Below are 20,750 nucleotides of genomic sequence, written 5' to 3' on the forward strand. Positions count from 1 at the left end.
AAGAGTGCCAGGGATGCGGGCTGATGTGGGTGCAGACACACTCAGCACAGAATCTTCAGACAAGGTCATTCAATTACAAATAAATGGTTTATTGATCATTACAGAATATCTCTCTGGTGCTTCCTGCTGCCTGTCCTCTTCCTTCCCTTTTTCCCCAACAGGATTCCACCCTCCCTGATCCCTTCCCACTCTCAGTCCACACTAGGGACCCAAATCAGAATCAGATTTATCATCACTCACATACAGTGCCTATAGAAAGTATTCACTACCCTTGGAAGTTTTCATGTTTTATTGTTTTACAACATTGAATCACAGTGGACTAATTTAGTTTATTGATATTGATCAACAGAAAAACTCTTTCATGTCAAAGTGAAAACAGATATCTACAAAGTGAACCGAAGTAATTACAAATATAAAACACAAAATAATTGATAGCGTAATAGTTCACCACCTTCAAGTCAGTATTTAGTAGCTGCACCTTTGGTAGCAATTACAGCCTTGAGTTTGTATGGAAAGGTCTCTTTGCATATTTGGACACTGCAATCCTTCCCCATTCTTCTTTACAAAATTGCTCAGGTTGTCAGATTGCATGGAAATCATAGTTAACAGCCCTTTTCAAGTCCAGCCACAAATTCTCAATTGGATTGAGGTCTGGACTCTGACTTGGCCACTCCAGGACACTACTTTTGTTGTTTTTAAGCCATTGCTGTGTTGCTTTGGCTTTGTGCTTGGGGTAATTGTCTTGTTGGAAAATAAATTTTCTCCCAAGTCACAGTCCCCTTGCAGATTGCATCAGGTTTTCCTCCAGGATTTCCCTGTATTTTGCTGCACTCATTTTACCCTCTACCTTCACAAGCCTTCCAGGGCCTGCTGCAGTGAAGCATCCCCACAGCATGATGCAGCCACCACCATGCTTCACAGTAGGGATGGTGTATTTTGATGATGTGCAATGTTTGGCTTACACCAAACAGCATTTAGTCTGATGGCCAAAAAACACAAATTTTCATTTCATCAGACCATAGAACCTTCTTCCAGCTGACATCAGAGTCTCCCTCACACCTTCTGACAAACTCTAGCTGAGATCTCATAAGTTTTTCCAACAGTGGCTTTCTCTTCGCACTCGCCCATAAAGCTACAACTGATGAAGCCCTGGGCAACAGTTGTTGTATGTGTAGTCTCTTCCATCTCAGCCACTGAAGCTCCTAATTCCTCCAGAGTTGTCATAGGTCTCTTGGTGGCTTCTCTCACTAGCCCCTTCTTGCGCAGTCACTCAGTTTTTGAGGACAGCTTGCTCTAGGCAGATTTACAGCTGTCCCATATTCTTTCCATTTAAATGTACTGACTCACCAGCAGTAGCACCTTTCAGATACTGGTATATTTTTACTACGATCAATTGAAACGTCTTGACTGCACATGATGACGTCCATTTAACTAATTATGTGACTTCTAAAACTGGCTGCACCAGTGATTTGGCATGTCATAGTAAAGGGGGTGAATATTTATACAACCATTTTGTGTTTTATATTTGTAATTAATTTAAATCACTTTGTAGAGATATACTCAAACATACACACACACACACAACACACATCAAAGTTGCTGGTGAACGCAGCAGGCCAGGCAGCATCTCTAGGAAGAGGTGCAGTCGACGTTTCAGGCTGAGACCCTTCGTCAGGACTAACTGAAGGAAGAGTGAGTAAGGAACACACACACACACCTATGACTTGCACAAGGTACTAATAAATAAGTAAATAAATAAAATTAAGTAGTGCACAAAGAGAGGGGAAAATACTGAGGCAGTGTTCATGGGTTCATTGTCCTTTCAGAAACCTGATGTCAGTGGGGAAGCAGCTGTTAATTAAAATGTTCAGTGTGTCTTCCGACTCCTGTACCTGCTCCTAGATGGTAGTAGTGAGAATTAGGCATATCCTGGATGATGGGGGTCATTTGATGGTTGCACACTTTAGTTAAACTGCTCACTTTTAAGTGGAACTGCCTGGGTGGATAAAAGGAACAGAAGAAATTTCAGATGGAGTTTGTGCAATGGCACAAGGTGACACTTTAGACAAGAATGAGGTCATAAATGACAAATATAACTCAGAATAGTTATGTTTTTGATAGTTGCTGATAAAAGATGTATATGAATTAAGGTGGGTCACTAAGGCCAATATTTATCGTGCAACCCTAATTGTCCTTAAGGCAGTTGTGAGGCAAGATTTACATCAACAATAAAAGGGACAGCAATATTTTCAAGTCAGATGGCATGCAGGCATTTTTAATGGGTCGCAGAAATCAACCTGGACTGGTTGCTATGCATTTTCTACTTAAATTATTAGCATCATACACAGCCCAATAAATGCTCATGACTTAGTCGTGAGACAAGTTGCATGGAGGACATTAATTTAGAATGGGGAGGGGCACAGGGAGACAGAAAAAAAGAGAAAATTTATTGTAGCCTGCCCACATCCAATATACATGGGTACACAAAGACTGCATAGCAGCCCCTGCAACTGATTAAGAAACTTATAACAAATATTCCTTGCCTCCTGCAATGATAGAAACATAGAAACATAGAAAATAGGTGCAGGAGTAGGCCATTCGGCCCTTCGAGCCTGCATCGCCATTTATTATGATCATGGCTGATCATCCAACTCAGAACCCTGCACCAGCCTTCCCTCCATACCCCCTGATCCCCATAGCCACAAGGGCCATATCTAACTCCCTCTTAAATACAGCCAATGAACTGGCCTCAACTGTTTCCTGTGGCAGGGAATTCCACAGATTCACCACTCTCTGTGTGAAGAAGTTTTTCCTAATCTCGGTCCTAAAAGGCTTCCCCTTTATCCTCAAACTGTGACCCCTCGTTCTGGACTTCCCCAACATCGGGAACAATCTTCCAGCATCTAGCCTGTCCAATCCCTTTAGGATTTTATACGTTTCAATCAGATCCCGCCTCAATCTTCTAAATTCCAACGAGTACAAGCCCAGTTCATCCAGTCTTTCTTCATATGAAAGTCCTGCCATCCCAGGAATCAATCTGGTGAACCTTCTTTGTACTCCCTCTATGGCAAGGATGTCTTTCCTCAGATTAGGGGACCAAAACTGCACACAATACTCCACGTGTGGTCTCACCAAGGCCTTGTACAACTGCAGTAGTACCTCCCTGCTCCTGTACTCGAATCCTCTCGCTATAAATGCCAGCATACCATTTGCCTTTTTCACCGCCTGCTGTACCTGCATGCCCACTTTCAATGACTGGTGTATAATGACACCCAGGTCTCGTTACACCTCCCCTTTTCCTAATCGGCCACCATTCAGATAATAATCTGTTTTCCTATTTTTGCCACCAAAGTGGATAACTTCACATTTATCCACATTAAATTGCATCTGCCATGAATTTGCCCACTTACCCAACCTATCCAAGTCACTCTGCATCCTCTTAGCATCCTCCTCACAGCTAACACTGCCGCCCAGCTTCGTGTCATCCGCAAACTTGGAGATGCTGCATTTAATTCCCTCATCCAAGTCATTAATATATATTGTAAACAACTGGGGTCCCAGCACTGAGCCTTGCAGTACCCCACTAGTCACTGCCTGCCATTCTGAAAAGGTCCCGTTTAGTCCCACTCTTTGCTTCCTGTCTGCTAACCAATTCTCTATCCACATCAATACCTTACCCCCAATACCGTGTACTTTAAGTTTGCACACTAATCTCCTGTGTGGGACCTTGTCAAAAGCCTTTTGAAAATCCAAATATACCACATCCACTAGTTCTCTCCTATCCACTCTACTAGTTACATCCTCAAAAAATTTTATGAGATTCGTCAGACATGATTTTCCTTTCACAAATCCATGCTGACTTTGTCCAATGATTTCACCGCTTTCCAAATGTGCTGTTATCACATCTTTGATAACTGACTCCTGCAGTTTCCCCACCACCATTAGGCTAACCGGTCTATAATTCCCTGGTTTCTCTCTCCCTCCTTTTTTAAAAAGTGGGGTTACATTAGCCACCCTCCAATCCTCAGGAACTAGTCCAGAATCTAACGAGTTTTGAAAAATTATCACTAATGCATCCACTATTTCTTGGGCTACTTCCTTAAGCACTCTGGGATGCAGACCATCTGGCCCTGGGGATTTATCTGCCTTCAATCCCTTCAATTTACCTAACACCACTTCCCTCCTAACATGTATTTCGCTCAGTTCCTCCATCTCACTGGACCCTCTGTCCCCTACTATTTCTGGAAGATTATTTATGTCCTCCTTAGTGAAGACAGAACCAAAGTAATTATTCAATTGGTCTGCCATGTCCTTGCTCCCCATAATCAATTCACTAATTGAACTAATTTTTAAAGCTTGGATGTAGCATTGGTCATTGCAATAAATAAAGGACATTATAAAGGGTGAATCACTGCTTATGTGAACTTGTGGGCAGCATTTACATGTCCCATGTAACCCTGTACTTTAATCCAGCCACCAACATCAAAATCACAAGATGTAAAGCCTTCTGAAGAATTCAAATTTATTCTTTTCAATTAAACTGAAATACTATATACACATGCAGAAAGCACTTCCTGAATCAAGTTCAGGAAGTCCTGAATCATTAGTTTACAATATTACAGGATTTTGCACTTCATGGAACAGTAAACTGTGAAAATTGAAATCCTATCTTTCTTCACTTTAATGGTACAAAGAACAGAATATTCCATTAATCATTCTTACAATACACACAGGACATTAACAACATATTTCTGCTAAAACTCCTCAGGATAGGTGACTCAAATATGGAAACCCAAAGACTTAGCTCAGCAATAATATATTAACTAAATTAAGGTCGTCAAGCCATTATTTCTTATTGGAACCTGGCATTTTTACAAGGGATCAGAAAAAAGACTGAAGAAAATAAAATAGGAACTATATAATTGACTGAGATTAGAGGTTCAAACAAAAACTAGGTCTCCAGGCTTGTTTATCAAATAGGCTATGTTTTAAAGATGCTCCAATATACGAGTTTGCCTTGCTAACTGGCCATTGTGACACACATCATTATGGCCTTCCAGACTTGAAAAGGTTGAGTGTGCTGAGTGAGAGAAAAATATACGAAAAGGTAAATCAATAAAGCGCAAATACTAGAAATCTGAAATAAAAAGAGAAAATGCCAGAACACTAAATGTCAGGCCGCATCTGTAAAGTGAGAAGCAGTTAATATTTCAGTTCAGGGACACTTCAGGGGCCCTCATCACAGAAATGAAACAGTGCCCTCGTCTCTTTCCTCAGATGGTGTCTGACCTACCAAGTTTTCCCCCAACATTTTCAGTTTTTATTTCAACTACACAAACATAATTTTGTTTTCTACAAAGAACTTCACATTCCCTTAGCATTGCATCAATAAAAAAAATACACCAGGAACAGTATTACAGTTCTCAATATAAGAGAAACGGGGTTCTCTCCAGCAATCAGGCTGCCATGTGTCCTACAAAACTTGATGATGGAATCAGGAGTTGTCTAAAAATGATTAGCAGTGTAAAAACTAGGAATTTCAATCCAGTGTTACGGAAGATTTTGTTTTAAAATGTTTTTCTCTAAATAACTGTTGAATTCCTCTTTGCAGTATCATGCACTATTGGGGAAAATAAATACTTTTAAGGGTTAACTACAATCCTCTGTTCAGGACAGATTTAAAAGAACACGAGGAACATCAAACATCTTCGTTGATAAATGGACTACCAGAAGCTTGAAACAATACTGCAACAAATGTTATATTATGTGGAAACTTGAACCATGTAACTTGTTACAAAGGATATAATTATTGGCAATGGACAAAATTGCTGACACATCATATGTTATCATTCCAGAATTACATGGAATAATGAGAAAAATCCAAATGCACATATTTGTGCAAGGTGACTTCATTATCAAAATTTTCAGAGATGCCTTTTGACTAATAGCAATTCTTTTTTAAGAGATTGGTTAAAAATGTTTGACCATAAGAGAAAACAGGAGGGGGGGGTGAAGAGGTTGGAGGAGTAAATGGTTAGATATTTTGCATATTAATGTAAAGCAACCTTATCTTGATAAAAGTACTATTCAAGGGATTACCCATGTTAACAAAAATGAAAATGCTTTCTATTTGCATTATCAGACCTCCAAATGGATAAAGGAGCGAGATAAATACTAATGTCTCAGCATATGCAAATAGTAGAAATTGAGTGGAAAGATTTTAATGAATAGCACTGATGCTTTAAAGCAGCTCTCAATGCTGGCACTGGTGGTGGTACTGCAATGCTGGTCATCACAAATAGAGTTGTAAACCTGTGCTCTCTACAGTGATGTAGTCATCCAAAATAAAAGGCTTCAGGAAGTTTAAATTGCAAGTTGCCTTGAGAGAAAAACATTTTAATAAGCTAATGTATTTCTCAAAAACACACTGATCAGGAGGTTACATATCATCTTTCTGGGTTTAATCTTAAGAGTACACCATAAGAAAATAACCACAATAAGAAAGAAGAAATTTGGCTCCATAACATTTGGATACATGGTTAATACAGAAGAGCAAAGTTCACAGTAAAAGTAATGAAGTGAACATTTTAGGGTGTTGGTAAATATGACGTTAGATTTTGCTGAAACACTAACCTGAAACAAATCTGAATAACCAAAAGTCAGAGGGTTACAATCCACATCCATCAAAACAAGTCCTTTAAAACAACATGTTATGTAAAAATGTGAGAGCTTTAAAGATCTTTAATTCATATATAACGAAAACATTTTGCTAGGCAATCACAGCCCACATATACACCAACATAATGCAACAGTTCAAATATACAAAGCACATGCTAAATTGCGGATTAATCCCAATATACATTATCTAAATTAATAACCAGATCAGTTTAATCTAATGTTCACTAACAATTTCTGTTCTATTACTTCCAATAAAAAAAAGCAATACCGTTTACAATACTGATTAAGGACCATTTTAAATTTATGCTCAGTAAGTGTGGGAAATATATAAATGAACTGTAGGTTCTGAAAAATGCAAATGCTGGAAGTCTGAAATAACTTAATAATCAAAGTGTACAACAGGTCTGTCAGCAGATTATGAATTTTAAAAGATTTAGATAAATTTGGCCAGAATTGAAATATTTGTATTCAGAACAATAACCAACTTAATTCGTTACAAATATTAATGCATTTTGTACAACAAACGAACACTTACTACAGTTTTAAAAACTACTCCAATCTAATGGTAAAGAGAGTTTGGGAGGGATAAAGACAGTCATGTTGTGTATTAAATGTCAGAGAAAGTAAATACGACTTATATTCACATGAACCCAGTCTGGTACAACTGGAGGACATGGAGATATTGGAAAGAAAATTTAAAAGCATTATGTAACTAATTCAGAGAAACACAGATGAATGCTCAGGAGACCTGCACAACTAAAAGGTTGAATGCTGATTGTCCAGAGAGATATGCTTAGCCTTGACATCCAAGGGCAAAAGGTGGAAGTGACAAGATCTAGATCCTTGTTGTGATATTTTAGAAAAACCCATGCAGTAGTGGTTGATCTTACAATACATATTTTAATAATAACATTTCTCTTTGAACAGCCTCGTGAGAAAAGACATACCTGGAATCAACAATTATGGGTTGATATGATGCGGTTAATATTGATTTTGTTTTCAATCTTGGAGTTGCATCAAGAGGAAAATGTTTTGCTGGAAATAACTGTATAATAAGTTTACTTAAAATCAAATATTTTTAATCCTTTGTTATATTCAATTCCAAAACTGAAATTTTGGCTAACTGAAATTGATTTTTTTTCAAATGGAGTATTTGTTTCACAGAACTTACATGCAAGAGTTCAGTGTCTATTTCACAGTCCAATATTTTGACTACAATACAGGGTCATTTTTGTGTTTTTTTTCTTAAAAAGACTTCTACCAAGAGGAATTCTTGACACCAAAATTAAAAAGGCTCCTTTCACTTCTCCCCTCATTCAGTCCTCGGTGACAGATCCCTGTTTATTTTAAGGCAACACTAAAACGTCCTGTAAAGTCTAAACTATACAACAGAATCCATACATTACAAAAATAGTCAAGTTTTAAAACAGGTTAATATATCATATTAAAAATAGAAATAATCTCGAACAGTGCTGAATTAAATCTGCTAATGAAAATCTACTATTCTGCTACTGCATTATGTTGGCAAGTCATTTTCAAATCAATTGAGTCATTGGAAAGGCAAGGTGGACAAAATCTTTTCTAATCTGAGAGACACCACAGACGATTTCCCAAAATCACAGGAATCATTGTGGTGGCTGGACACAACAGAGAGCCTGTCTGCATTACTTTAGCCAAGGTGCTAATCAATCTAACCAAACAAGTCTTTTCAAGCAAGTCTTCCTGCAATTTCCATCTACCGGTTAGTATATTGTAGTCAAAAATGAGATCACCATAATGGCTTACTATAGTAAATTTATAAACCACTGGGAATAAGATTTTTCAGGTTAATAGGGTAATATAAGTAAAAAATTTACAAAACCATCATAATATTAACTCTAACCTTACCTGGCTAGCTTGAGAAGTAACTTTACAAGCTTCAAAGCTGCTTAAGAATATTATTGTCCAGATTCACTACTACCTCTGACATTGTGATTCAATGTAGGATGTTTCAGCTTGCAATAGCCATTCAAAGCCACCTATTTCTGAAGCTCTCAAATATAAATATAAAGAGAACAACACTACTTCAAGGATGAACAGCCCCATCTCAAGTCCTGAACTAGGGCTGGTTTGCTCACTTCAATACATAGATGCACAGGGGAGGAGAGAAGAGGGAAACTGCATATCTTCAGCTTTTAGAAATATAGCTCAATAGAAGTACTTTTCTAAGTAGTAATCACAGTCTATGATCAAAAGAAGAAAATGTTTGAATAGCAAATTCACAAGTCCATCTTTGGCATTTCACAGTGATCCACAGATTTAAAAAAAAAAGAGACAGATTGTGTCAGACAATGCTGTTTGTGCCTCTCAGTCCGACTCCACGGGCAAACTGTTCCAGAAGTCCACCAATGGCTGACGGGCTGGAAGATATGGATCTGAGGCCTACAGTTGCACTGTATGCGGACAAGAATATGGCTCTGACTTCCTCTAGCTTGGCCCTTCGTTCTGGGATGTGTGGATGTCTGCAAAGAGAGAAGTAGGTCAATTCTAGTGCTAATTTGAGATTCACCAAAATTGCTCTATTCTATACAGGTTATGAAAAATAATATGCTTGAAAAGTCCAGGGGTATTTTTTTTACTTCAAAAGAAGAGTCCACTAATGGTGCAATATGCCAACAGTCATTGGGTCAAGTTCACAGTAAAACAAGTATTTTTGAACTTGGACATGCAAGTACTAAATGTATTAGGCTTGCAAATGGTAGAACATACTAGATTGGTTCAAGAGCAAAAGTGGCAGTAATTGAAATGGTTCAAAGTTAAATAAAAAAATTAAAACTATAGTTTGACTTCAAATAAATATTAAAACAATGTCATTTGTCAATTTTTTCCCTTAAAAGGAACACTGCGGTGATTGGTTGCAAAACAAAATGTTGCCCCATAGAGGGAAAACAATAATTACCCTTAAATATAGTCATGTAGTTATAGATTCACTTGGATTGGATTAATTTTAGGAAATCCATGTGTGTTGACTTTAAACAAATTAAGAGATTTATATCAAATTACAGCAGGCTTGAAAATGTACCAAAATTTGGCAGTAGTAACAATTTTGTGGTAGACAAATTCCTATAAATGTTTAAAACGTCAACATTGAAATATCCTTATTTTGGGGAAGGAGCTCCAGAATTTAGACCTAGTGATAATAAAGGACCAGCAATATATTCCCAGACAGGAAGGTGTGCAATTTGGAAGGGAACCAGCAAATGTTAATGTTGCCCTGTGCCTGGTATCTTCCTCCTTCCTGGGGGCACAGGTCAAAGTTTGGAGGAGATGTTGGAGTAGCCCAAGCAAGTAACTTGTGTACTTTTTAAGATGGTACTCACTGCAACCACCAGCATGGGTGGTAGTGAATGGAAGGCCTATAAAATTGTTGGAGCTGCACACATCCGGTTAAGACGAGAGTATTTCACTCCTGACTTGTGGGTGTGTCATTTGTGGGAACTGAAGGTTTAGGTGGACAAAAGGATGCGACTGTTGGTTTTGTCTTGGATAGTGTTGACTTTCTTGTGATTTACTGTAGCTACATTATATATACACAAGGGAAGAATATTCTGAAACACACTTTGGCCTTAGAAATGGTGGAAAGGCTTTAGATCGCTAGGAGATGAGTCACCTGCCATAGGATATCCAAGCTTGTCACAGTAATTATATGGCTGGTTTGTTGAGGTCTTGTTCACTGTGACTGACGCGTAGGATATTGAGGGTGATGGCAATGCCTCTAAATCTCAAGGGTAGGTATTAAAATTTTTGATGGAGATGTTCATTGCATGGTTAATTGATCTTGCTGCATGTTTATTTGATGAGACGTAACTGGAATTGAACATTCCACTTTTGATTCACAATACAGGTAAGTGTTAAAACAAACCCATCTTTCTTCACGTGTCACAGCTTCCACATACAGGGCAGTTTTGTTTTTAAATTCAAACTTTCGCAAGCGCTCCATCAGTTTTCCAAGATACTAGCATGATCTGTATCGTACAACTTAAAGTATTATAGTCCTGAGTGTGAATGCTAACTTAGTAGCCATTTCTGGAGCCTTGAAGCAAATAGAAAAATGAATCATCATTTTGCACAGAGTATTTATGATGTGTATAAGGAACAGAGCCTTTACCTTTTGAATATCAATATGACCTCATTAACCAGGAGAAATATTACAGCGATCCACAAAACTCCTACAAACTTCAGTGGAATGTGCAATTACACTAACCCACTGCATCACAGAGATGCCAATCTCAATTTTGAGTTTTTGCATTTCATCTACGACAAGGAAATTGTTAAAGGAATGAATGACACATGAATACATCCAATGGAAGTCTCTATGGTGAAATCTTATTCCGTAAAGGATGGATTTTCTCAGATGGATAAAAATAAATTTATGTATTTTAAAATACATATTCACTTAATGTAAATGATTCACAAGCAAAAATTTATTAGTGCCAAAGTAACATAGTGGTTAGCACAATGTTATTACAGCTTGGAATGTTCTGGAATTAGGAGTTCAATTCCAGCGCTGTTCTATAAGCTGTCTTTGTACATCCGTGTGGAATGAGTGGTTTTTTGCCCAGATGCTTTGGTTTTCTTCCACAGTCCAAAGACCCACTTGGGTAGGTTAATTGTCATTGTAAATTGTCTTGTGATTAGTTAGGGTTATTCGGGGTTATAGGGTTGCTAGGATGGCATGGCTCAAAGGGCTGGAAGGGCATATTCAACATTGTATTGCTAAAAAAATACTTGGATTGTAATCTTGTCTTGGATGTTTGATTGTACGCTTATTTAAAAACAATATAAAATACATTTTTAAAAAAGATAACAACTTTTCCCGACTGCCATCTAGGCCACAAATGGTTTAATGGCTATGTGGAAACCCATTTGCACAGGGTTAGTTGGAAATCTTATTTGGCAGGACATAAAGCATCACTGTTTAATCATTCTCCACAAAAGACCTTTTCTTTCATGAACAAGAACCTCAGAGGATTCATTGGCAGTATCAGCAAGGATCAGTTGGTTGAAAGCTGATGGATTTAGGAATTATTTCTATTCTTTCTGCAGCTTGTCTTTATTTTCACGTTTCAATTCTGTCAGCTACTTAAACGTAATTGATTTATTTTACTGACTGCAAGAGGACGCAATAATGAAAACTCCTCCTGGCAACCTGTGTACTTCCACCTTTATATTTTGTTTTTCTTCTCCTTTCTTTCTGCTATTCCCACAATTATGCCTATTGCACAGAGAAAGCCTCAAGCATTTGAAATCAATTACAAAGGCCCAAAATCCAAACGCACAGAGAGCCAGCCGAAAAGAAACATACATAAATAAATAAGTGAATATTCATTTCTCCAATTTCTTATTTGGTTAATGTTGCTTCTAGTTCCCTATAGATCAACAATTTATTCTTTCCTATTCTGGAGGACTCCCCAGTGTCAGTCTTCTAGATTCACATCAATGTTGCTGAATACCATGCTCCGTTGAAGAGTAAGCCAAGGTGATTACAAGTATTTCCTTCTTTTGAAGAGCCCTGTTTCTTCCAAGCTCTAGCTGACACTGGAAGCTCATGAATAAAGATTTGTTCAGACAGTGATAGAAATCGTTGGGAAGACATGAAGTCAGATGGCGTAGACAGACAGAGGACTATTATAGGATTAAATATTTTTGATGCAAAGTTGCATAATCTCAGCAGCACTCACAGTCTCCCATTGGCTCCATCATCTTGAACGCTGAAGGGGAGGGGTGAGTCATTGGTAACTATAGCCGGGTCATGAATACTGCCACAGCCAGACACGATCTGCCAGCTGCCATAATCCGTGGAAGAGGATGAAGAAAGGGAATACTCTGTGGAGCTGCACAGGAAGACAGTGAAATACAAAATAAGCAAAACTGGGCCCTTGGACAAAGCTAGTGTTTATTTAAAAAAAAACTTTGAATGGTTATGCCAAAAACTTGATGAGTTTTTTCCCTTTTAGGAGGTCAGAATTTCCTCTGTGCGAAAGGCACATTAAGTAAAGCAAAGTCTGCCTGGCCCTATAGACTAAAGGCTTGCAGAGGTCATTCTAAAATTATCTGTCAATGAACACAGAGGGTGCAGCTAGGGTATTTGATGCATACTTAGTAAAAATGATTTCGTATGTTACTTTGCGTCCAATTCTAGCGGACACTGTTGTTGTTAACATTTGCATCCTATGGCAGTGACTCTTCCCGGCTTTCTCATCTCAACTCTGTAAGAGTCAAAATCGTGAACACAAGAGATTCTGAAGAGACTGGAAACTTGAGCAGCACACCCAAAATTCTGGAGGAACTCAGCAAGTCAGGCAACATCTATGGAGGGGAATAAACATTCGATGTTTCGGGCCAAAACCCTTTGTCAGGCCTCAAGAATTAAAATCAGATTTCTAGAAGTATTGAAGTTGTTTCCAAAAAAACTAGGGTTTAATGGGCAGAGACGGTCTCACATATTCCATTCTCTGCAAATCAAGGGTTTCCAACATGACCTCCACAGGCCCTTGTCTGGGTACTTTGTAGGCTAGTACCCAAGATGGAGCCAACTAAATTTACAACCCTCTCCGGCTCCTTTCAGTTAATGGTAAAGTTCCACAGCATAAAAATGGTTGGGAACATCTGCTGTAAATGAATGCTCTCTTTTTATTAAAAAAGAATTCTCTAAGTAGCAGATACTTATAGATTTTCTAGCTGTGCAAAGACTTGCATGTGCTGGATGCCAGATGGCTAGTGAAAACTTCCTGTTGAAACTTCAAACAGTGTGCAGCACTAAGAACAATTACTGTAGACCTCAAACACGAATCTCTGTTGTTTCTTCTGATGCGGTTCATGAGTCCTGTAGTCAGGCACTTTCCTAGTAAGTATGGAAATTAAAAAATTAGGGATAAGAGCAGAGCTAGGGATTTGTCATGTTAGCTCTTTGTCAGGGAATAGGATGGAGTGTTTTAATGAAAATATATCCTATAGCACATATATATTAGTTTTTAATTAAGATAGAATTTGCTTAATTGCATTTTAAAATAATGTTAAAGAACAAAAAAAATTAAAACAAACATCAGTAATGAGTTTAGGTAGATATGGGGTTAGAATTGAACATAGCAGGGCACTAAAGAATAAGAGGAATTGAAGCCAAGAGAAGCAAAGGTGAACTATGCCAATGATATCTCAAGCCAAATTTTCATTTTTCCTTTTCAGATTTTCAAAATAAGTCAGGAGCTCACGACTAATGAGGGCAGTTCTTCAGCACCATTACAGTAAAGATGTATGAGGGCCTCTGTACTATAATGTCGACCCGCTGTCCAGAAAGTAGGAACGTCAACTTTTAGCACAATGACCTTAAAGAATATTCACAATTCATTGACCAGCTCAACTAGAAGCACATTTTGTCAAAACTGGAATAATGTGCTATCACAGTTATGCTGGCAGTAGAACTTGGGGGCAGATGCTAGACAAATACTGTACTTTTCCAAAATTATTTGCAATAACTAGTTATATGTCAGAAAGAAACAGATCCAAATAAAATTCTTGGTAGCATAAGAAGAACCTACTAAGGTACTGCATTAATGTAAATACTACCTGTATTTCGAGATCAATATCTGTCAACATTAAAAAGCACGAGTTTCACTGTGAAGTCATAGAGATGAGAACAGTAAAAATAATGATAAAGCCCAAGTACGAAACACCAAAACTCTGGATTAAGAATAGCTTACTTGCACGCTCATTCAAGTCCAAAGATGCTCAATTAGGTTTGAATAACACTGCTTAATGTTGTGAATAAACAGCATTAGAGTAATCATTTTGAGACAGTTGCTATTCTATACTAAATATTGTAATAATTCTGCAGTTATTCACAAGATTATCTGAGCTCCTTTTCTATCAAGCTATAATCTAACAAGAGTCTAATAGCTAATGAAATATAAATTGGAACAGAATCTGCATAGTGAGGTACTCTTGAATAACTGACACTTTGTTTTCTTTTTCCCCCATCCTCGAAAGGAATGAAGCAGACCAACCTTCTTTCTGGAACAGCCAAGGGGCTACTACCAGTTCTCAGGAAGTTATTTTCCAGCTGGCAGAATGATGGCTTATGTTCGGATACACCAGGTTGCAAGAACCGGTCTTCTGCCTGGTTAGGCAAGTGTGCTTGATTCCACGCAACAGTCTGTGGTGATGATGTCCTTCCTCTTCTCCTGGAATTCAACACAGATAAATAGGAATGAATTTTATTTAAATCCAGAGTTCCTGTTTCAATAATTAAGTAGTGACAGTACACTCTCTTCCACACGCATGAAACCATGTCTCATACAGTATGAGGGCTTTTTTCCATTTCAGAATGATATAGACCAATTAAAAATATATACAATAGACTCTTCTTGCTGCTACCATTGGGACAGCTGCCTTAGGTTCCTTATCACCAGGTTCAAGAGTAGGTATCATGCTTCAACCATCAGGCTCCTGAACCACAAATTCATTCACAACAGTGAACTGATCACTGAAGACAAGCTATGGATTCACTTTCAAGGACTCTACAACTCATGTTCTCAGTATTATTTATTATTTGTTTCTTTATTTGCAGTTTGTCCTCTTTTGCACATTGATTGCTTGTCAGTCTGTGTATGTAGATTTTCATTAATTCTATTGTATTTCTACATTGCACTGTGAATGCCTCCAAGAAAATGAATCTCAAGGTAGTATATGGTGGCATACACATATTTTGATAATAAGTTTATTTTGAACTCTGAAATGCTTTCACATTCCAGAGGATGCACAGATCTAAGACCATGAAAAGTTGTCTGTATTTTATTTTATTCCAGCATCTGCAGATTTCCTCCTGTTTGCGCTTGTATTTTCATAACCAGCTTTGACAAAGCTACAAAGTTTATGTTGCTAATGAACGAGCTAATTAAGAACACTTAGTTCTTAACATTCAGAAGACCTATGATAACAGCAAAATTATTCAATTGCTGAGAATCCAAGAAAAGCCCAAAAATGCCAGAAATAGGACCATACCATAGAAGCAGAATGAGGTCATCTGGTCCATTGAGTTTGTTCCGCCATTCCACCATGGCTGATATGTTATCCCTCTCAATCTCATTCTCCCCATAAACTTTAAAACCCTTACCAATTACTAACAACAACCTCCACTTTAAATATACCCATTGGCTTGGCCGTCAGAGCTGCCTGTGACAATGAATACCACCCTCTAGCTAAAGAAATTTCTCTGCATCTCTCCTCTAAACGGACGTTCCTCTAATCAGAAGCTGTGCCCTCTGGTCCTAGACTCCTCCACTTTAGGAAACATCCTCTTCACATCTATTACAGTTTGAGGATAAAGGGGAAGCCTTTTAGGACCGAGATTAGGAAAAACTTCTTCACACAGAGAGTGGTGAATCTGTGGAATTCTCTGCCACAGGAAACAGTTGAGGCCAATTCATTGGCTATATTTAAGAGGGAGTTAGATATGGCCCTTGTGGCTAAAGGGATCGGGGGTATGGAGAGAAGGCAGGTATAGGGTTCTGAGTTGGATGATCAGCCATGATCATACTGAATGGCAGGGCAGGCTCGAAGGGCCGAATGGCCTACTCTTGCACCTATTTTTTATGTTTTCTATTATCTAGGCCTTTTAATATTTGATAAGTTTCAATGAGATCTCCCCTTATTCTTCTAAACTTCAGCAAGTACAGACACTCCTCATACATTCACCCTGTCATTCCTGGAATCATTCGGAATCAGCTTTAATGTCATCAGTATATGTCGTGAGATTTGTTGTCTTAGCAGCAGCAGTACCACGCAATACATAATTGAGAAAAAACTGAACTACAGCAAGTATACTGCATATATTGTCTACTAAATTAATTAAAGTAGTGCATTATAGAAATAAAAAAGTACTGATGTAGTGTTCATAGGTTCAATGTCCATTCAGAAATCTGATGGCAGAGGGGAAGAAACTGTTCTTGAATCACTGAGTGTGTGTGTGCCTTCAGGCTTCTGTACCTCCTTCCTGATGGTAGCAATGAACTTTAGCAAACTAGACATTATTTGGAGAGACTAAAACAGTTAGAAATATGTAAACATGTTTCAACATGCTGAGAAAGATTGGAAAAAGATCAATGTCTTCCCCACCATCCATAAAGGGTTGGATCTGACCTGTCCTTCTGGTGCAACCTCTAAGGTTCTGTCTAAAATTGGATTCCTCCAAAGCAGTGCATCACATCCAGAATAGTACATTCACTCCCTATGGAAAGATATTTGACAATAGCAGTCTTTAGATAGGACACATTATAAACTTTCTGAATATGATTTTCAAGAAGCATATGCTTCATCTGTCTGAATACCGAAACAAATTTAGAAAGATTTTTAATCTATTCAATATACGTATACTGTAACTGATTTACTTATTTATTATTATTTTATTTATTTTTTCTTCTATATTATGTATTGCATTGAACTGCTGCTGCTAAGTTAACAAATTTCACGACACATGCTGGTGACAATAAACCTGATTCTGATTCTGATTCTGAGAAGTGGGTTGGTGTAGCAGCAAAATATTGCTCTTTCATAGATATAGTTCAATCTTGACCTAAGGTGTTGTTTGGGCAAACTTCACACATTCCTTTACTGACTCTCTGGACTTCCATATCCCAAAGACATGATAGCTGGTTAATTGACCACCGTAAATTAAATATTAGTTAATAGCAAAAATAATTAAAGGGTATTAACGAGTGTATTTGAGAGAGAAAAAAATTGTTAGAGCGATGAGCAAGAGGAAGGAGAAAAACAGTTCTCAGGCAGGGGTTCCCACCTTTTTTATTCCATGTACCCCTACCATTAACCAACGATCAGTGGACCTCAGGTTCGGAACCCCTGTACTAAAGTGATTGCTCCTCGTGGAGCTAGTAAGATTCCAATGCCTGAACGGAGATCTGTGTTGTGATAAAAATAAAGAACAACGGAGCAATAATGAAATAAACTAAAAATATCTAGAAGATAAATGTGTACAGAAATGTTGAGAAACGTGCAAATTGAGGAACTATGGAGTAATATCAGTGACTATATTAAAATTATGCTCAATTAATCTCTATCAACATGAATGTCTAAAAAAATGAATGATTTAGTTACAGTACAGTGCCTTCTAAAAGTATTCAGCCCCCAACCTTTTGTTCACATAAATGAGTATTATAACCAGGAATTTTGATCAAATTGAGAACTTTATTTGTGAATTGCATGCTCTTTTTTTCATAGTAGAACCTAAAAACAGGGAAATTTGTAAAGCACGATATACTAAAAACTCAAAAACTCAAACGTCAGCTGTTCAAATGCATTCACACCTCCCCCTTTGTTCAGTACTTAGTTGAACCACCCGTCATAGCTATTAGAGCCAGTAGTCTTTTTGGATAAGTCTCTATTAGCTTTGACCAACGTGATGGAGCAAGACAATGTCCTTACTTCGTTCACCACGATTGAAATGCTTAATTATGTCTAGTTTTACGCTAAGTGTAACACCCTTACAAACTCTTTTAGGCTTTTCCGATACCTTAGAACTCATCTTGCTAACGGATGCACAAGATAAATCATGAGTTTAAGCAACGCTGGCTAGAATGCAGTTCCGGGGGAGGAGCTTGGCTGTTCTGGCGCGCGCTGCCTTTTTTTGTGTGCAGCCTTTTTTCGTAACAGTGAAAGCACCTTCTGTTAGCGAAAACAGGCAACTAATGTAGGTCTTCGTAACAGCGAGGTGTCGTAAAGCGAATGTTCGGAAAATGGGCACCACCTGTACATCAAGTGGGGTCTGACCAGGGTCCTATATAGCTCCAACATTACCTCTAGGCTCCTAAATTCAATTCCACAATTGATGAAGGCCAATACACCATATGCCGCCTTAACCACAGAGCCAACCTGCGCAGCTGCTTTGAGTGTCCTCTGGACTCGGACCCCAAGATCCCTCTGATCCTCCACACTGCCAAGAGTCTTACCATTAATACTATATTCAAATGTCTTGCTGAAATCCATATACACTACATCTACTGTTCTTCCTTCAACAATGTGTTTAGTCACATCCTCAAAAAATTCAATCAGGCTCGTAAGGCATGACCTGCCCTTGAGAAAGCCATGCTGACTGTTCCTAATCATTTTATACCTTTCCAAATGTTCATAAATCCTGCCTCTCAGGATCTTTTCCATCAACTTACCAATCACTGAAGTAAGACTCACTGGTCTATAATTTCTTCTTGAACAAAGGAGCAACATTCAGAACTCTCCAATCCTTCAGAATCTCTCCTATCCCCATTGATGATGCAAAGATCATCGCCAGAGGCTCAGTAATCTCCTCACTTGCCTCCCACAGTAGCCTCGGGTACATCTTATCCGGTCCTGGCGACTTATCCAACTTGATGCTTTCCAAAAGCTCCAGCACATCCTCTTTCTTCGTATCTACATACTCAAGCTTTTCAGTCTACTGTAAGTCAACACCAAGATCCTTTTCCATAGTGAATACTGAAGTAAAATATTCATTAAGTACCTGTGACAGTGGGAAAGTGTGTATGGAACCGGAGGAAATAGCACAGATACTTAATGAATATTTTACTTCAGTATTCACTATGGAAAAGGATCTTGGTGTTGACTTACAGTGGACTGAAAAGCTTGATCAAGTAGATATGAAGAAAGAGGATGTACTTATCCTCTTGCCTTCACATACTTGTAGAATGCCTCGGGGTTTTCCTTAATCCTGCCCACCAAGGTCTTCTCATGGCCCCTTCTGGCTCTCCTAATTTCCTTGTTAAGCTCCTTCCTGTTAGCCTTATAATCTTCTAGATCTCTAACATTACCTAGTTCTCTGAACCTTTTGTACGTTTTTCTTTTCTTCTTGACTAGGTTTATTACAGCTTTTGTACACCACGGTTCCTGTACCCTACCATAACTTCCCTGTCTCATTAGAATGTACCTATGCAGAACTCCACACAAATATCCCGAACGTTTGCCACATTTCTTCCGTACTTTTCCCTGAGAACATCTGTTCCCAATTTAAGCTTCCAATTTCCTGCCTGATAGCCTCATAATTCCCCTTACTCCAATTAAACATTTTTCTAACTTGTCTGTTCCTATCTCTCTCCAATGTTATTGTAAAGGAGATAGAATTATGATCACTATCTCCAAAATGCTCTCCCACTGAGAGACCTGACACATGACCAGGTTCATTTCCCAATATCAGATGAAGTACAGTCTCTCTTCCTGTAGGTTTATCTACATATTGTGTCAAGAAACCTTCCTGAACACACCTAACAAACTCCACCCCATCTAAACCCCTTGCTCTAGGGAGATGCCAATTGATACTTGGGAAATTAAAATTTCCCATCACGACAACTCTGTTATTATTACACCGTTCCAGGATCTGTTTCCCTATCTGCTCCTTGATGTCCCTGTTACTATTGGATGACCTATAAAAAAAACACCCAGTAAAGTTATTGACCCCTTGCTGTTCCCAACCTCCACTCACAATCCCTCCATGACATCCACCTCTTCTGCAGCCATGACACGATCTCTGATCAACAGCGCCACACCCCCACCTCTTTTGCCTCCCTCCCTGTCCTTTCTGAAACATCTAAAACCCAGCACTTAAAGTAACCATTCCTGTCCCTGAGCCATCCAAGTCTCTGTAATGGCCACCACATCATAGCTCCAAGTACTGATCCATGCTCTAAGCTCATCCGCTTTGTTCACAATACTCCTTGCGTTAAAATAGACACATCTCAAACCGTCAGTCTGAACACATTCCTTCTCTATCACCTGCCTATCCTCCCTCACACACTGTCTCCAAGCTTTCTCTATTTGTGAGCCAACTGCCTCTTCCCCAGTCTCTTCAGTTCGGTTCCCACCCCCCAGTAATTCTAGTTTAAACTCTCCCCAGTAGCCTCAGCAAACCTCCCTGCCAGGATATTGGTCCGCCTGGGATTCAAGTGCAACCCGTCCTTTTTGTACAGGTCACACCACCTGTCCCAAAAGAGGTCCCAATGATCCAGAAATCTGAATTCCTGCCCCTTGCTCCAATT

At 38.6% G+C, this 20,750-nt stretch overlaps 1 protein-coding gene across 2 annotated transcripts in view; it reads right to left on the reverse strand.

Annotated features, from left to right (window-relative positions):
- Positions 1-6,380: 6,380 nt before the first annotated feature.
- mtmr14 (myotubularin related protein 14) overlaps positions 6,381-20,750 on the reverse strand; it is a 110,488-nt gene continuing 96,118 nt past the window's right edge. Inside the window, exons 17-19 of one of the 2 annotated variants that reach the window (XM_072280852.1) lie at positions 14,721-14,897; positions 12,399-12,551; positions 6,381-9,179 (exon numbers count right to left, since the gene is read on the reverse strand). In XM_072280852.1, coding sequence (XP_072136953.1) covers positions 9,002-9,179; positions 12,399-12,551; positions 14,721-14,897 — 508 coding nt within the window. In that variant the 3' untranslated portion in view covers positions 6,381-9,001. The remainder of the gene's footprint in view (positions 9,180-12,398; positions 12,552-14,720; positions 14,898-20,750) is intronic. The other variant, XM_072280853.1, reaches the window with a different exon arrangement.

This window comes from Mobula birostris, chromosome 16 (assembly GCF_030028105.1).
Source record: "Mobula birostris isolate sMobBir1 chromosome 16, sMobBir1.hap1, whole genome shotgun sequence".
NCBI classification, from domain to species: domain Eukaryota; kingdom Metazoa; phylum Chordata; class Chondrichthyes; order Myliobatiformes; family Myliobatidae; genus Mobula; species Mobula birostris.